Genomic DNA, 18,386 nt, shown 5'->3' with positions numbered 1-18,386 from the left:
ATTCCTCAAATGGTCATCTGAAACTACTCCGATAACAAATCCACCACAATGCTAAGCCTCTGCTGGCAGACAGTACACATACATCATAACAGCGTCCTACACGGGGACATTCTTCTGTCCAATCAGGACTCAGCAGTCAGGGCAGAGAGAGCGCTTCAATCAAAACGACGAGGCGTGTGCAAACGTTGCTCTGTAGCTGCGCTCCAGGGAGCAGCAGTCCGGATGTGAAGCTAACCCCGGATCATACATGGGGGGGGGAAGTCGGTTATTACAGCGCAGGACGGTGGTTTATGAGTTTGGTTTAGAATATCAGATCGACATCCAAGGACAACTTTCAGTCTACTCCGGTCAGCTCGGCAGCTGCGGGAGTGAACCCTCCACATAACACCTCTTTAACGTCAAAACTGAGTGGGCAAAATAAGACAGCCGGTGTAATGTGCAGTGAAAATGTTTTTACATGATATTTCACTCATGGGGCGACACTGGATATTAATGTGAGATACAGGTTACTTCATTTCCCATATTCATAAAGGTAGAGAACGGTGTTGTTCCTCTTTGGCCACAGTCATTTCCCGAACCATAGTCTGACCACTTTTTTGTCCCAGCCGACCACTGCTGGAATGTTTGACCACTGCAAACAGCAGTTAATGCAGCTTGCTGACCCAAGCGTGATCTTTCTAAAACAATCTCGGTGGGGTGACGGTTACAAGAGAAAGGCCTGCGCTGGTTAACTTACGGTCAGGCTTGATAACAGAATAGTCCAGGCTGGAAAATCAGTCAAATAAATGAAGAATGTACAACACACTCTGACTTTTACAGATGAACTCAGCGTTGACCTTTTCTGTAAACTCTGGAGCACACGTAATAACACCACAGACATAATGATTGCCCTCGTTGTGCAAGACTGGACTCAGTCATGCAGTGTCGCTCTCTGACACTCGCCGTCTGACTCAAAATACTGTGCAAAAACACTTCTGCTAACGTCAAATGACATCTTGGCTGTACAGCCTTACAATTACTGTAGTTTCACAAACATCAGCATCTTTTTTCAAACAGATGGCTGACAAAAACATACAACAGGCAAACATGCATGAAGGATTGATTACAGGGCCACAACTAGCAACTATTTTCATTGTTGAACACCCGTGTCTGCTTTTTTTTAATTCATTGTTTCGTAAGAAACTCGAGAAAAATGTCCCATGTGACATCTTCACATATGTTTTGCCCAAAAAAATAAAAAAAAGTGAGGAAACCTACACTTTTGAGCTGCTAGAAACAAAGAATGACTTAATTGACTGACTGGTTATTAAAATTGCTGACGATTGATTTTATGCCAACCAACTAATCATTTAGTAGGCCACCAGCAAAAGACCTCTACAACACAGCAAAGCCCAGTCAATTATCAATGACAAAACACATTCATCCATCCTGAGTCAGTACAATTAAATGTGAGAGGGTAAGCTTCACACCATGGATATGAAAGTATTGTTGTTCCGTTTCATGTGATGTCCTTATCTTGTGTATTTCAGCCCCGATAGATGTAACAATAATTTTTTTTTTAAATGACTATGCTCTATTTAGGACTGCAACTAACAATTATTGTCATGATCAATTAACCTGTCAATTACTTTCTCTATTAATACATTCATCTTTTGGACTGTAAATGTGAAAAAGGCTCATCACACTTTAATAGAGGGCAAGGTGACGTCGTCAAACATCTTGTATCCCAAACATAGTTAATCGGCATTGAAACAATGATGGAATCAATTCATTTTGGGCATGTTTGGCCTATAAAATTACACAATATTGTTTTCAACTCATTTTCTGTGGAAATAATCAATGAATTGAGTAATCTTTCAACTCTACCTATATGCACAGTGCATGTTATTTTTAGGTTTCAGCAACATTTTCCATTGACTTGTCTCACCAAGCAGCTGACAGACTGACAGTAGATTATGAATGGAAATACTGACACCACCTACCCTCATGTTCAGATGCTGGACATGCCACCTGTACAACCAGGTCAAATGTTCTGTCTGGATATTCCCTGTAAAGAACAAAACACTGTTTACTCAGGGGACATAAGTGGCAGCTGGTAATACACACATGCATAGGCAACAAGTGTGTCTCTCACACACACACACACACTCACACACACACACACACACACACACACACTGTATTGCATTCCATCACATTAGTATCGTATTAATAATATAGTGGACCTGCCCTACTTTACGTGAGTCACACTGTCAACAGCCGACAATGTCAATAACCGCTATGCTGAGTGTGATTTGTAGTGATACGTTTTCTTATCTCCGATAACATATTGGGACAAACTTGGGGTGACCGGACCGGTGTGGTGTCGTGTCGTGTCCACACTTAGCGTATTTAACGCTGTCTGCTCGGCTAGCGGAGCTGCTAATTGGTGGTCAGCTAACCGTCGGTAGACAGACAGAGCAACAGACTGACCCGAATGCTGTCGAGCCAGCTGGCCTGGCGGTTAAATCCACCGTCGGAGATGGCTCACGTTACGGCCAAACATTCCTTCGCACATATCAGCGCAGAGTTAACGTTACGTGCACGGGGGACCACGCATTAGCCGTTAGCTCGACCGCTGAACGTCAAGAAGCGACAGATCAAACTAAACGGAGGTGTTCTTACTTTATTCTGCAGTCCATGGTTTAGCTACAACATCGCGACAACTCCCGTGCTGTCGGCGGCTCTGCTGTGGCTCTGCTCTGGGCTGTCCGAGAATATGTCCACCTTCGTCCTTCCTCAGTCTCAGCCGTCACTTCGTCTGTCTTGTCTGACACCGGTCGAAAGATGCCCGCGACGGCATGCTGGTAGGTGGGGTGGTGCAGTACTTCGTGCCGTGTCCTTCTACCGCTAAACGTAGCCTGAATCCCCGGTTCAGCACCACGGCGTTTATTTCCCACAACAAACACCAGTCCAGGAAGTGCTGTCAAAGATTTGGTGACGTCAGCGCGTCGGATTAGCACCTTGCTGCAGCTTCTGCCTGCGAGCATCTCTCTCTTCCACTTAAAATGAGTAACCAGCATGATGCACACAGCAGACCTGAGCCGTGTGATTCATGCTTCTGATGAAAATAATGAAAAATAAACCTTTCCCTATGAGACTGCATTATTAGTTTCAGTAATTGTTGCAACGGTAGCATTCAGCAGTGGTTCTCAAAGTGTGGTCCTGGGACCATCCGGGGTCCTTGTGAGGGCTTCCAATTTGAGAAGTTTTTTTTGCCAATTGGGGGCTGACGAACAACCTACTAACACATCATAACACTACATATCATGGCCTTATAAAGTTGTTATGGTGAACATGATAACATGGCAGTAAACGGTTGCCCATTTAAACATTCTGAAGATACCAAGCAACAATGTAGCACTGGTTGGTCTGGCTCACTGACCAACTTAAAGCTCAATATTCACTCTCCTTTTAGCCATGTGTTGTTCTCCACAAGGGAAATAGCTGGCTCTTTTAATAGCTGAATGCTCCACAATGTTCAGTTAGATGCTTACTTTTTCTGCTGTTTGTTGCTGAGCAGGTATTTTTGCGCCGCATCTTGGAACAAAGCTGGCGACAGGTGAGAGTGAACCATAACAGCAAAGTTTCAGGCCATAAAAACCATGAGTTGATTTTGAGAGGAATGAAGCTAAAACGACCTGGAACTGCAGAGCTGAATGTTTCTCGTGAAGAATAATATTTGATCCACTGTTACTCCAAAGCAAGCAACTCTGGTTCACTGTGCGATATCACCATTTAACATGTAAGGGGATTTGCACTATTAAAGTAGGCTACCATGATTAAGTTGGGTCATCCATCCTCACTCTCTTGTAGAGGACCCCTGTATACTTTTCAGCTCTTCATTATTAAATATTGCATTGTGCAGTGTGATTTTGGCAGCTCTTTAATTGAATCACCACAAACTGTCACACAGACAACCTGGTATATTATTCCAGCACAGGAGTCCTCTGGGTCTCTCAGCAAATAGTAAAGCTGCCATATGTTGTCTGCTGTGAGCACTTGGAGGTTGGTACATATGGATACAAACCCAGATGGCAGTATGGGTTTGGGGGTCAATAGGAGCCCAACAGCAAATTGGTTAACAGGTTAAGCCGGCCATTACCACAGCTTATCAAACATGGGTCACTTGTATTAAAGAAACAAGTATAGAGATTGTGGAAACAGGCTTTTGACCCCACGTTTTTATTAACCAGCATCAAGCTGCACTTGAGCAAAGCCTAAATGTTCGAGAGGTGAGCTTATGACTAGATGATTGTCGGCTTGATCCTTGGGGGGGGGGAGTGAAAGAGTACTGCTTGCCCCTCCCTGATTACCACCACTGAAGTGCCTTTGAGCACGGCCCTTAACCCCCGACTGCTGAGCTGCTCAGCAGTCAACAGATCTGTGGTACGTAAATATAGTGTGCCAAGTGTAAATGCTTCTTACATTAACCAAGTTAGACGACAGTAGTCCATGCATGAAATAAATGCTGAAATCGCAATACATAACTCAGTTACACAAACTTTTAGATAACTGTCTGCATTATACACAAAAACCATGTAGAGAATCAGCCTGTATATATATATGGCTATTACAATCTGCTTCAGGACTCCACAATAAACACATTGCTCCTGAATCAGCTGAGTCAATGGAGTATTAAATGGGAAATCCACCCTAAAATAAAATTATTTCTCAGGGATTTAATTTGGGGATTTAAATGAGACAATTCCTTGTTTTCACACATGTTATGATTCATAGCTGTAAACCTTCATTGAATTATAATTTATTCAAGTGTAATATCTCAACCAGAGATTATATAAGCCCACGGGGTCATTAACAAATTAATTGTTGGTGGACCAGCTCCCAAAGTGACACTTAATGACACAATCAATTAGTATAATTATGCTCTTGATTTCCTTTTTAAGGGAAATATTTGTTGTTTTAATAGATGTTGGCTTTACCTGCCAAAATCACTATGTAGTGCCATGTAAATTCTGTTTTAGGGTGGACTTTCCTTTTATTGTTTGCATGTTTAAGCAATATTTGTCCCATGGTAAATTGAAACCAATGGCTTAGATGTACTTCTCTCCCCTCTCCAGAGAGTCTGCCTGGATCAGAGCCAGATGTCTTCAGGCTGACTGGAAGGTAATTAAGTGGCAGCAGAATGGGGCATGCTGTTTCAGGCATCCATATGAAATGATAATGGCATGGCTGCTGCCTTAACATTAAAAAGCATCAACAATATAACACCCATACACAATAAGAGACACATGCATAAAGCTTGTAAGATGATTGAGCTCTGCATGGCAAACAGTAAGGTTTCACATTACAAAGGACTATTAACAGCAAATAGTCCCAGGTTATGTTCATTTAGGATAACCTAACATTTAAAAAAAGGACAATACAGTGTCTCTTTGTTTTTAGGCCCTGAAAAGATATATTTCAAAATGGCTTTAATCGTTTGAACTAGGTGCACAAGATTTATCTTGCTCAACTTAAAGGTCACTTACAACATATATAAAGAGGGTTCTATGTGTTTTTCTTGTCTAATTATAGCCAGCAGTGAAGTTAAAGCATCTGTATTATCTTACATTTTCAGATTGTTTTTGCAGCATTTTCATTTTTTTATATATTTAGCACTGTTGGTGTGCACAATGTTTCTCATAGTCGGCACGCAGATATATATATTTTTTTACCAGTGATGTGTAATTTGTCTACGGGTAAATTGACCCCACAGTGTCAGTCAAAAGACACTTGTCAGGTTTCATTACCCAGAATTCTGTTGTAGACACGTCATCAGAGGTGGCATACAGCGGCGGATAACCTTGAAAGGACTCATTAATGTCCACTCATCAACCTTGCAGGGCTTTTTCCAAGTCTCTATAAGTCTCTATATTACTTTATTATTATGGGAAGATGTCTTTGTTTGCATGTCAGTGTCATTGCAGCCATAGGAGAGCATAGGAATGTATAGGAATAGTGTAAGTGTTCCTACTTTTGCTCAATTGAACCACTTTCATAATTATATGAATGTTTAAATGGCACACCTCGTGTACATAATGGACAGAGTGGCATATAGGGATAAAATGCAGTAGAAAGAGATAGCTTTTACTTAAGTAAAATATCTAAATACTTTTTGAAATATGTTTTTCTCAATGTGGGTGAACTGACACTTTAATCAAACTGGTGCAACATTTCTTTCCAGAAGAAAATAATACACTCGTGAATGCTTAAAAGTGGATTTTGCCTCTTCTGGTGTTTTTGCTGATCAATGACTGGTGGTCACTACTCACAGTTTATTTAACACTAAATTAAGTCGCATAATAAAATATAATAACGCAGTGACAATGCATCTAATATAATATACAACATTATTTTCGGCTATGTATCCTTTAGCAAAGTGGAAGTTATCTGTCCTCATATCACCAGGGAGCCCGTGCTGGTAGCTGCAGTGAAACAGCAGAGGCGCTGTGTGAACCAGAGGATCCGCGTTACGACACGGTCACATGTCACCGATGTGACGAGGCGAAGCAGGAAGTACGTTACCATGCAGGCAAAAGTGAGAGGAGGCGGCGAAAAGTAAACATGCAACAAACAATCTTTGATACAAATGGCGTAATCACTCGTTACTGTATCTATTTCAGAGATGGTCTGTTTTCCCCCGGATATCTTTTTGTACACAGTTCCAAGGCGAGAGGTCAACTTTTACCCCGTTTAGGATTGTAGTTTTTGCAGGAGCATGTTTCACCAAAATTACCCGTTTAAAGCGTTTGTCTGCAGGTTGATTGTTCTCCGTGTGCAGTTTAATAAACACTTTGTAACAATGTCAGTACCGAACCTATCAGAAGACAGCTCAGAGCTACTCACAGGCAGAAGCCTGTTAAAGATCAACGCAGACTTTAACGAGAATGACCACGATGGAAGAAAGTTGACAGAGGATGAGGTGGCCATCCATAGAGCCCATACAGAGGCATGCGAGGTAAGAGGAATCCCCTCGCATCCAGTGATGTGTTCGTGTTCAATCATGGTGTTTCATTTGATTACCGCAATTGTCTATGATTAATTAGCAGCGCGCTGTTCTGCATGCTTTCTGCTGGTTATAATTTAACTGAGTTGCATAACTGCAGCAGTGGAGAAGATTGGTCATTCAACTTTAAATAAGCAATACCACAATAAAAAGATACGCCAAGTACAAGTTTGCCATTCAAAGTATTAGTAAAAGTATAGTATTATAAGACAAATGTAAAACTACTCCTGCAGAATGGGCTCTTTATCAGTGACAGTTGTAGGCTTATTTTAATGCTGGATTAACGAGCATCATATTAATGTGTATAGTATGTTATGTTTATTTTTGATCTGATGTTAATTTACTGTTGATTATATGATAAATGACAAGTGATCATATTTTACCCAATGGTCATACATTTGGATGTCAAATCTGAATCTACAAAGTAATTGAAGCTGTCAAATAATGGTATTTGAGTCAAAAATATTTCTCATTTAAAATGTAATAGACTAGAAGTACTGTATAAAGTAGGATGGAAATCTCAAAAGTAGTGCAGCACTTGAGCAGATGTACTTAGTTTTGAACTGTTTATATGAGACTATGGCTGAGCAAAGTTAAACCATGTGAACAAAATAATACTGACGCGGATACATAATATGTCAGCTCAGTTGGAATTATTTTTGGAGCCAATACCAATATTCAATGTTCTCTAACATATTTAACAATGTTGCTTGTTATTGCATAAAGTAGGAGGAGGATCTTCATAGAAATGACTACCTGCAGTTAATTAAGTGTTTTTTTAAAGACTGCCAAAATTTACATTTTCTCTTAAGTGACATGCTCCTTGAAAAAACAAACCCAATGACAATGTTAATTTCACCCTGCTGATCGATAGATCTCATGTCAACATTGACTCTATGCTATTGCTCTGATAGAGATCAAGATTCTTTGCCCCATTTTAGGTCATAACATCATTATATCTTTAAAAAAATGCATAAATACCTGTAGATATTTAACATAAGCATTGCACACCCCCACGCTTACAGTATTCCGTTTTTTGTCATATAGATTCTGTTTACTGATATTGTAAAGAAGGCTGGTTTAGACTAGACGGCAAAACTTTCACTTTTCAGCCTTGATAAACAAAACGTCTACAGACAAGTAGATGTTTAAACATCTAATAAAGATCCACCGAACATATTTTCAACGTCAGATTGCTCAGTGGGACAACAAGCCAAATCATCAGTACAAATAATACCAGAACAATAAGCCCACTTGTTATGTAGGAGGATGTTGTGAATGTCATTGAATGATAATATGCCGGCTGTCGTGCATCTCCAAAGCCCACCTGTCCCCAGGGCAGAGTCCCCTGTGGGTCCTTGGCAGAGTGAAATATTACTGTAATTGTAATTACTTAAAGTGAGCATCATGGTTGAGCATTTTTACTTTAATACAAGGTTTCACTCTTTCCATTTGTACTCCGTAACTGTAATATTTATTATTTTCTCAATCATTGAACAAAGAGATTGTGGGAAGATAAGACATTTGTGGTGTCGAGTGGTAGTCTGAAGGTATTTCAGAAAGATTTCAATTTAATTTTTAAACAGTTTTGTTACAACTTTACTGAGAAGCATACCTACCCGGTGCTTCATACACACCTGTCATAAACTAATGACGACCATTGTTTTTGTCAGATCCATCATATTCACCAAATCTTACTTGCTCTTCCATCAAACAGAGCGAGTGAGCTCTGTGGTGATGACAGTAGTGAATAGGTGTCATCTCCGTGCCTTGAGGCTTATCTGTTGTAAATATTGTGCTTCTGAGTGTGGGTGAAGTTGAGGCAAGTTGGCCGCGACCTGAGGAGAGTGGTAGGGCCTGGGTGGGAAAAGCACAATGCAGAGGGGGCTCGGCTATGCCAGCTTCACTATGTGGCCCTGCAATGCCATGTGACATGACAGGCCGTGTCACCAAAAGGCCTGGGGCCTTTTTCCCTTGGTGGCCTGTCAAAGCTCACCAACTAGTGGGCTCTTAGTTTGAAACAGACTGAGAGATGACATTTTCTAACTTCCTAAGGGATGACAGAGTAGCTCAGTGTTTTTCACCTACAGAAGGTGTTTGTTTGTCTGTACAAGATGAGCGATCGGTCAAAAATAAAGGAATAATTGTTTCAAAAATATGCTTTTTTTTTTCAGCATCCTGTAAATATGCAGTGACTATGAAACCTAAATACAGTGCAACCAGTGGATTAATCTATGCAGATTGCACGCAAAAGAACAGGACTAATTCATTTGTAGCATCTTAAGAGTTAGACTGTCTTGCATCTGTTTGTATGCATAGAGGTCGTCCATTCCCTCGTCTCCATGGCCCAAAGCAATCTGTCTCTATATGTATGTGTTCATATTCAGTATTGTTCTTGCATGAGCCTCTGTGTTTGGGTGTGTATATTGCACTGTATATGGTTATGTATGCGGAGGTCACACACCAACATATGTGTTTGTATGTCATACTAATTCAATAATAATATCTTGATTATGTTCAGGCAAAGAAGCAGATGTATGTGGACCCTTCCAGTGGGTACAAGGTGTTCACAGAGTATGCCCACCTTCAGAGAGGGAAATGTTGTGGCACCGCGTGCAGACATGTAAGCTCTTTGATTTCTGTTTTTACCAGGTTGTGTGTTTCTCATCTGGCCTCGGCTGTTAAGTTTGGTCTTGTCCCATCCTCTTCCGTTCTTTTCTGTTCTGGACCCTAGTTTCCCAATGATCGTTTGCCATAGATGGTAACTGTGTCTGAGAGCGGTTTGACAAATGCTCTTCATTTCTTATGCTCAAAACTGTGTGTTAAGGGCATCTTGATATCAGCTGTCCGTTGTGCTAAAAAAGGACACTTCATGAATTGAGTATCACTGTCTATTTTCAGTTTCCTGAACAGCACACATGCATTTAAAAATTTTCGCTCAGTACGACAATGTAATATGTTTTATATGATACATGTTACTCACTGGAAGTAAGAAAGTAAACTGAAGTTATTTGCCTGTTGCTGAAAGCAGATGTGCCCATATGCACAAATTCAGAAATAGCGTTAAATCTAGCAGTGATGATTGTTAAGGAAGAGAGCAATATCACCTCTTCATGCATGTTGTCATTCTGTTCTCAGATAAGCCTTCCTTATGAGAACCCCGTCAACAAAACTGAAAATTTTATATCGAAGCAACACAACGAGACCAAATAGAAAGCAGCAATATGGAGGCTAAAAAAAATAAAGTTAAGTGAAAATCCCGTCTTCTGTCTTGCACCATCCCATCCCCGTCTGTCTTCTCCTGTTCTGTCTTTTCTTGCTCTTTGTGCTTCCGTCCTGATTTGGTTCGGCCTCATCCTGTTCTCGTGTTCGGCGTGCATGTCCATGTCTTGTTCTCTGTGATGTCCTACTCCACCTGTAGCCATTTAATTATTTATTTTTCTCCTCTGCAGTGTCCGTATGGCCAAGTCAACGTGAAGGACCCTGCAATGAAGAAAACATTTAATTCTCTATTTTATGTATAGGCCTATAGACGAAGGTGAAACGCCTGTTCAGAACGGATCCCAGCACACGCTGCTTGGCTTCGGCCTGTCGTTGTTTGGACCACTTGAGAGTCATTTTTAGCAGTGTACCAAATGATGAAATATGGGTAGTGTCTGTGCAATATCTACCTCCTGTGAATCACAACTATTCTCAGGATTATTTTTATTCTCACAAGACAGGGGAGGAGGAGGAGGAAGGATTTGTTCACTAGATCTCATGTAAAATAGTCTTTTATCACGTTTTTTGTTTTGCTGTATTTTTCTGATATTTTTCTCAAATGTCCAATGAAATGCCTTGAGCTTCATTTTTTCCTTTTCTCTTTAAGAGTATTAAATATGTTGTGGTATCCCGCTCCTCTAATGCATTTACAAGGGCTGTGGGAGTATGGAGATGAAAACTGAAGGAGCATTTTAGATCTTAGCCCTCAAGATAAAGGGCATGTAAGCGAAAGTAACTGCAGCAACTGTAGCTAGTCAGATGGAGTCTTGTGCTCTTTTTGCTTTGCATCTCTTGTTATTCTTCCTCCCAAATGTAGAGCTGCATGAATATTAGCATCATTTAAGTGCTCGACTTAACTGTCTACCTTTGACTGGAACGCTGTGTTGTTAAAAATAGGCAGGGGCCAAGGGTCGGCCCTCACACTTGGCTGCGCTGCTTTTACACCACTTGATGGAATCAGGCTGTTAACAAACATGCCATGGACATCAACAGCAGCCCTCCCCACCGGACTCGCAGCTCAGCCTCCTGGCAACACTTGGCTACAGCGCAGCTCCCCGCGGCTGCTCTCCTGAGCTGCAGCCTAATGAACTCCTGGGCCCCTCTCATCCCAGCACTGCAACAGAGCCGCTCATGTTCGCGCGCATGCTTAGACACACACACATGCATAGGCAGGCTCGCTCCGTCAGAACAGCCTGTGGCTCCTAATAGGCCAATATAGAATAAAGGTTGCACTAAACACTGCACTTTGTAGCCCACAGTAATAGTACAAGGTAAGGTCAAGCGCTCATGCAAGCGGCGCCTGTGCGTGCGAGAGATGCTGAGGGAAGATGTGCCACTTGATTTGTGAGTGCATGTGGGTAGGCAGCGCGATGCCTCCAGGCGCTCGCTCTGAACCTGCCACACACACTCGCCTGTCTCCGCCTGATTGGGCAAACAGCGTCGGGATGAGAGGATGTGTCTGCCGCGGAAATTCTGTCGCTGCCGCCTACCGGCGCGGCCACAGTTTCCCATTCGGCAGGTGGGTCCCAAAGGCAAGTGCTTAGTGATCGGAGCAAAGCCCTGTGAGCGGCTACAAGGAGATTCATGATCCCAACAGTGCTGGGGAGGACAGGTTCTCGGGGACGCGTCGTCAGTGCGGGATGAGAGGCGAATTTATTTGGTGTTATTCTAAACCGAGGCAGCGGAGCGTGCGGCAGCAACATTTCTACAGCGGGATGGTGAAGGTGTCACACTCATCAAGTACCTGGGCCCGCTTGCCTGCCGCGGCTCTGCTGGTTTTGCCTAGGGACTTGTCTGTCACATTAAAGTAGATGCATTGCCATTCAGGGCCTCGGCGGTCCCGCAGCCTGACCATGAAATAGGCCAACTTTCATGTCTGCCTCATTCCTCCACGTCTTCCCAATCCAGTGATGGCACAGTTTGAAATGTTTTTTTTTTTTTGTTTTTTTTTGTAATTTAAATATCATGTTCTAGCCTAGAAGTTGGTGACTGAGACACAAACAGCACAGCAATCCCTTCGACAGATTTATGGAGAAATTAGCTTGAAAATCGACCCCGCCTTCTGCCCCCGTGGTCAATCATCATGAAGTAGGCCTGTGTTTGGAAAGAGTAAGCCTTGCCTTAGTGGGCGTATACATGTTCTTAAAATGGGACCTTTTCAGATGCTTGACTGAGTATGTCACGAAGCATTTAACTAAAAATCAGGACATTTTTTCTCATTGACTTTCAGATGAATTGTTTGTAATATGCTAGAGTTTTTAACTAAATGTAGCCTTTTTTTTTTACTTTATTCGACACGTTGGGAACATTAAATGTATTTACCCACAAAATACCTCAATCGATCTTATTCATGGATTCATTCATTTTGTCAGTTTATTAGGTACACAATCTAATGCAATTCAATGCAACAGCTCTGTCATGAATTCTACCTGGACAATGTTTATACAGCTCAGTTTCTGTTGAAATGGTTGTGAATGTGAAAATTGAATTATATGCTTATTATTGAGGTTATAGTTTGCAGTGATGTTGTACTGGACTCCAAATATTAAGAGGTGTTTCAAATTTTTTGTCCTCCCATATTTATATACATGGGGGGGGGGGGGCAGAATATTAGAAACACTTCTCAACTATGACCTCAATGCTAAACATATAATTGAATTAACACCATATGACAGTATCAAAAACCCCTGAACATTATAGGCATGATAACTATAAGAATAAACTATATCGCAGAATAATTGGATTGAATTGTACTAGATTGTACAAGTGTACCTAATAAAGTGGCCACTGAGTGTATATACACACACACAGTGGCAAAGTTACAACAGCCAACCTGACATGTGGGGTGTTTATTTCAGGCATTTTGGACTGAACATCTCTGACCTTCAGCTGGAGCATATGCTGTGCTGGAGCAGAGTGGCAGCTATATGTACCGTGTGCCTTTCTGCAGGACGACTAGCCGCAGAGAAAAAAGAGAGCTGTCCAGTTTGGAACAGTGACCAGACAGGCTCCAGTCACAACCAGTTGACAGGCCAAGCAGCCCCTCCTCACTCTACTCCCCCCCTCCATCTCCAAACAGCCACAGCAGCCCTGCGGCCAATGGCCTCAACCACAGTCAGTTACAGTGTCTCCATCACTGTTGGCCAGACCAGCCAGGAACTGACATAGGGTTGGCGGCGGAAAAAAAACTTGAGTGTCAGCCGTATGATGGCTGAAAGGAACATCAGTCTCAGCAATTGGCCAGGCACTGCTTTGTACGCTAGTGTGTGTGCACGCACGCAAGTATATACGTGCACGTGTGTCTTGATATTCAAGCAGCATTTGAGCAGCGCCTGCATCAACGTCTGGTCGTTCTACACAGACAATGTCAGCCCGCCTCGGGGCAGCAGCCTCCGCAGTGGTCATATGGACAACCAGATCCCTGTGGTAGAATTAGTGATAAAAAACACACATGGCCACTGAGTGACAGTCAGGGCACCAGATTCCTTTGGACAGACAGGGCTGCAAATAGCACAGAGGAGCAGTTTCTCCCTCAGACCACAACTGGTGGCCAGGCTCATGCCAGGCCAAGTCGTGGCCGCCAGATGAGCCCAGATAAAAGGAGACTCAGAGGCAGTAACAGGCACCTAGTGCCCAAGCAGCACTTTGGCCTGTTTATTTCCCTCCTGGTTTTACATCAATGCAGTTATATCTAAGGTTTCTTGTCTACACTAACAAGACAAATGATTTGGCTTCTTTTTTTTCTTTTCTATTACACTATAACCTTTAACTTATGTTCCCCTATGACTCGGTCTACAATGAATGGTTGAAAGGAAGAGAGTGTTTGACAATATAACAACAAGCATCACCTAAACATGTGTGTCTCCTCCGAAAAGCCACTTTACCCCATAAGGTTATATAGCAATAAAAAAAACATCCATCTATTATGTTTCCATGTCTTTTCTAGTGTGGCCAGATATGGACTAATACGTGCACCATTCCCCAGGAGGATACTCTGTCCCCAGAGGAGGTGGTGGTGGTGGGGGGTGGCGGGGGTGTGCTGTTGGAGCTGTTCTGGAGGCAGGGAGGGGAGGCAGGCAGCAGTTGGTGTGCAGAGAGCAGAGGCTCAGGCTGGCTAGTTAAGAGCTTCTCTCGCCTATCCTCCATCTGCCAGGGACCGGGGTTGTGATTTGAGCTCCAGCAGAGCAGAGCAGGGAGGAGATCGAAGGAGGGTTGGGGGGGGAGGTAGTGAGAGGAGAGGTAGTGAGCGGGTGACGGGAGGGGGAGCGTTGGCTGGAAGAGACAGAAAGGAGAAAGTGGAAGAAGTGGTAGTTGGAGGAGGAGAGGGGGGAAAAAGTGAGGGAGAGAGAAAAAACAAGGATGGAAATGAAAAACAGGATAAGTGGGGATTGAGACGCCTCAACTCTATTTATAGTCTTATTCTTGTCTACTATCATTAGCCTCTTATAAATCACTGTTAGGCATTTTTATTTGCCTATAAAAACAGTGATTTGGTCATATTTCACCCATGCTTGTGTGTTTGGATATTTCCTCCAATAATTATGAAGCCATGTCCATTGTGTGTAAATATTTCCAGGATGTCTCACCCACCCACCCAGGCTCATGTGACTGGGATACATGTGACTGGGATTCAGCTTTGCAGTGCTTCACTCCTCCCTCTGTTCCTCCTCCTCAAACCCCCCTCTCCCTTCCATTCCCTTCCCACTCCTCTCCTTCCCTCTGTCAGTGTTTAGCCTGCACCACAGTGGATCCTGGGAGAGCCTTCCCACCTCCCACCTCCTCTCCCCCCTTCTTTGCCTCTCCTCGCCTCCCCGTCTCCTCCGCTCCTTTTCTGGCGATGCTCTGGGAGTGACTGAGAGCTCCCTCCACGAGACCGAGTGTCACTTGAGGTGACCCAGAAATGATGACTCCAGATGAACCCTGGATGTGTGGTAATCTAACCACCATGCCCAAGGAGCCAGGCGGCCATGGAGGCAGTCAGGCAGGCATCCCGGGTTGATGCGGCAGTGTCTGTGGTCTCACTGTTGAACCGAGCACGCTGCAGAGCCTGTCTGGGTATCATGCTCGAAGAACGCTGTGTGCACGGGACGCGTTGTGGTACACAGTGAAATGGATCTGAGTGCCGTTGCATTATTGATGAGATACATTGTGATGTCAGCCCAGGCGGAAGGAGCAAAGCAAAATGACTGTTAGCAGTATGGCACAGTGTCATTTATGCAAGCAGCAGAGAGGTGTAATTAATTGTCACCCCTTGCTCTCACTGGAGCTGAGGGTGTTTACAGAATACGAACCCTCAATTCACTTGTTGTCAATTGAAATCAGTCCATCATCTACCTCAATGTGTTTTCCACGTGGCCAGTGTGAGCAGGTCCAGGACATCCTATCTTCTGCATGACCTGTCTTTGTCATGTTAACAGTCAAATTCAGATGGAGGCCCCATGCATTACAAAATCTTTTACATTCTGTTATCAGTGTTGTTATTATTTATGGGCTTCTTGTCATATTGCTTAGCCTGTCAGGTGAACAACATTCCAATAATGCACACGGAAATTGCTCCAAACAACATTCTCTAATAAAGTAATGAATATTGAAAATTTTAAATATATTGTTTCATTAGCAGTCGGGCACAATCAAAGCAAAAGCAAAATTAATATTTACTGAAAAGTTGACATTTTTAAATAGTGGTGAATTTTTCATCAACAACATTTCTTTCTTCATTAGATGTTGCAACATGGGGCCAAGTGTGTGCAGAATGGTTGCTGGCTAAATACACTCAACACTGCATTGCATTTATATGAAGTTTGTCAGCTGCTTCTCCAGGTGAGGCAGATGGAGAGACATACAGCGCAGTTTAGGGGAAACGAAATATGAACCCATGGAATTATTTTAATGTTGTTGCTATTTTTGGAGGATTAATTTGATGTAAGTGATGAAAATTGAAAAATAGACCAGAGGTGAGGAATAAAACAAACCAAAAAAAGACCATTGTATTATTCATGAATACGCCTTTCAAACGTCTGTACAGGTTTCATGACGCTAATACAGACACAACAACTTTAGATTTAGATTATTGTCACATATAAATACTTACAATTCAGAAAGTATTCAGCACCTTTATTTCGAAAATGATTTTTGCCAATACCAAACCTTTTTTTTAATTTTGTTTTTTACAGCACACCTTGTGTTGCTGCTTCACATCTTTGTCAGACTGACTGATCCAGTTTGATTATATATCTAATCATTTATTCACGCAAACCTCCGCTCTCACACCAGTGGAATTAGAGCTGCAACCGTGGGCCTATTCATTTCACTTGAACCGCACACTCTTAACTGATTTATAGAGCAATATGTACTTAGACCCCACCTATAAATTATAAAAATAACTCGTCTTCTGGGGTTAAAATACAACTTTACAATCTGAATGAATACGTTACAGTTAAAGAAGACATTTCGTGTAAAGGAAAAAACAAACGTCTGCTTTGATTTAAATACCCCTGAATCTGGCTGTCGCCTATATAACGGCAGTTGTTTGCTATTTGGCGACCACCGACTCCAGATTATTTATCCTTTAATTTACGACTACTTCACATATTCTAACCTACATGCTGAGTAGGCCGTTGGCTCGTGGCTTCTTATTCTCTGTGCGTTGGCTGTGTGCTGTGCTGTTCGGTGTTGAGGGCTGACTGCATGCGGGAGAAGAATATGTAAATGTCTTGAGTTTTAATTGACGCTCGAGCTAGAAGTGTAAGCTCAGAAACGAGGAACAGCCCCCATCTACCGGCAGCGTCTCCTCTGTCTCCTCTGCACACTGCGCGCAGTCCGGAGCGCCTCAGCCTGCACAGGGATCTCACGCACAGCACAGCCTCAGGTAAGACCTTTCTATACGTCTGCTTGGGAAAATAACAATAATACAAGGTAGGCTTTTTAACAAAACCCCGTGAGGCAATGCGCGACTGATCTAATGCATGATGAATGCGGTGGCTTTGGTATTATTCTCCGGGATAAACAAGGAGGCTGTGGACGGTAAACTCATCTAAACCTATAGTACTACATTTTATTATGTTGTAAGCAAATATTTTGTATCTTGACAACAATCTGAATTATGAAAATATATAACGGGAGTATGTGAGTGGTTTTAAAATCCTGCAAGTTGAACGGCAGAGAAAATATGAAATGACGCCCTTTTTAAAAATCTATAGGTAGGAATATACGTTATTTAGTTTGTCGGCTGAGATTTAAGATATTTAATTTTCTTTATTTATATGAGAAAAGTCAGGCCTACTGAGCCACGCTTGGTTTAAACGCCATTTTAAACATGGTTATTAATTAACACTGTTTTTATTTCATTTTTTAAAACCACTAAAGGTTTGAAATGGAGCTCAATGCAGTGCATGAATACACAGCAATTATCGTGTTTATAAAAAAAGACTTCATTGTGTCAAATAAGATCACAAATCTTAAATTAGGGCAAACCATTCTCAGTAATTAAACGAAGAATGGCACAGGACCGCCCAGATGAATATTCTTCAATTAATTTCATTCCAGTTATGAAATATGATGGGTAACATACATAACCACGTTGCTTAATTGGACATATTAAGAAAACGTTTCAAACGAGAACTGTTATTTCCAAATCAAATAAATATTGTCACTTGTTTTTTGTAAACGTGATTTCGTGAAATGGCTTTGGTTTGTATTTTCAAACTTCCTCCAAATGGCACAACTGAAGAAAATCAACAAAAACGTTTTATTAGTGTATATTTAGTTGCAGGTAATATCCTAATTGGATACAAAGAAAAGGAAACGACACAAAACGACAATACAATAACATTATTCCCTCAGCCCCTTGGTGTTCACTGACACATTGTTAAACCCTCTTCAGTCAAATGAAATGTCACTGCTGGAGGCAACGGGTCAAAACAGTATTCTTTATCGACAAGAATGATGTCTTGATAAAAAATACGTACACGCACAAATACTGTATTTACATTTTACTGTGTGATTAAGTCCAGTTTATGAAATTATTTCTGGAGAGAGAGAGAGAGAGAGAGAGAGAGAGAGAGAGAGAGAGAGAGAG

General features: G+C 42.1%; 2 protein-coding genes and 1 long non-coding RNA gene across 4 annotated transcripts in view; 2 read left to right on the top strand and 1 right to left on the bottom strand.

Moving 5' to 3' along the window:
* The window catches only part of dennd1b (DENN/MADD domain containing 1B), a 101,447-nt gene extending 98,470 nt beyond the window's left edge, over positions 1–2,977 (bottom strand). The window contains exons 1-2 of one of the 2 annotated variants that reach the window (XM_031859554.1): positions 2,665–2,977; positions 1,983–2,047 (exon numbers count right to left, since the gene is read on the bottom strand). In XM_031859554.1, coding sequence (XP_031715414.1) covers positions 1,983–2,047; positions 2,665–2,681 — 82 coding nt within the window. In that variant the 5' untranslated portion in view covers positions 2,682–2,977. The remainder of the gene's footprint in view (positions 1–1,982; positions 2,048–2,664) is intronic. The other variant, XM_031859556.1, reaches the window with a different exon arrangement.
* A 3,589-nt stretch (positions 2,978–6,566) lies between these two features.
* On the top strand, positions 6,567–14,515 carry LOC116390092 (uncharacterized). The gene is made up of 3 exons (XR_004213140.1): positions 6,567–7,000; positions 9,570–9,671; positions 10,187–14,515. It is a non-coding gene; the product is annotated as an uncharacterized LOC116390092 (long non-coding RNA).
* Positions 14,516–17,099: 2,584 nt separating this feature from the next.
* LOC116390231 (LIM/homeobox protein Lhx9) overlaps positions 17,100–18,386 on the top strand; it is a 12,757-nt gene continuing 11,470 nt past the window's right edge. Inside the window, 1 exon segment of the mRNA XM_031859664.1 lies at positions 17,100–17,177. The gene's annotated coding sequence lies outside the window, so the exon portion shown is untranslated.

The sequence above is a fragment of the Anarrhichthys ocellatus genome, unplaced genomic scaffold (genome assembly GCF_004355925.1).
Source record: "Anarrhichthys ocellatus isolate YVR2014 unplaced genomic scaffold, GSC_Weel_1.0 scaffold22, whole genome shotgun sequence".
NCBI lineage: Eukaryota > Metazoa > Chordata > Actinopteri > Perciformes > Anarhichadidae > Anarrhichthys > Anarrhichthys ocellatus.
The sequence above is the reverse complement of the archived record's forward strand: the minus strand, read 5'-3'. Positions and strand labels throughout refer to the sequence as shown.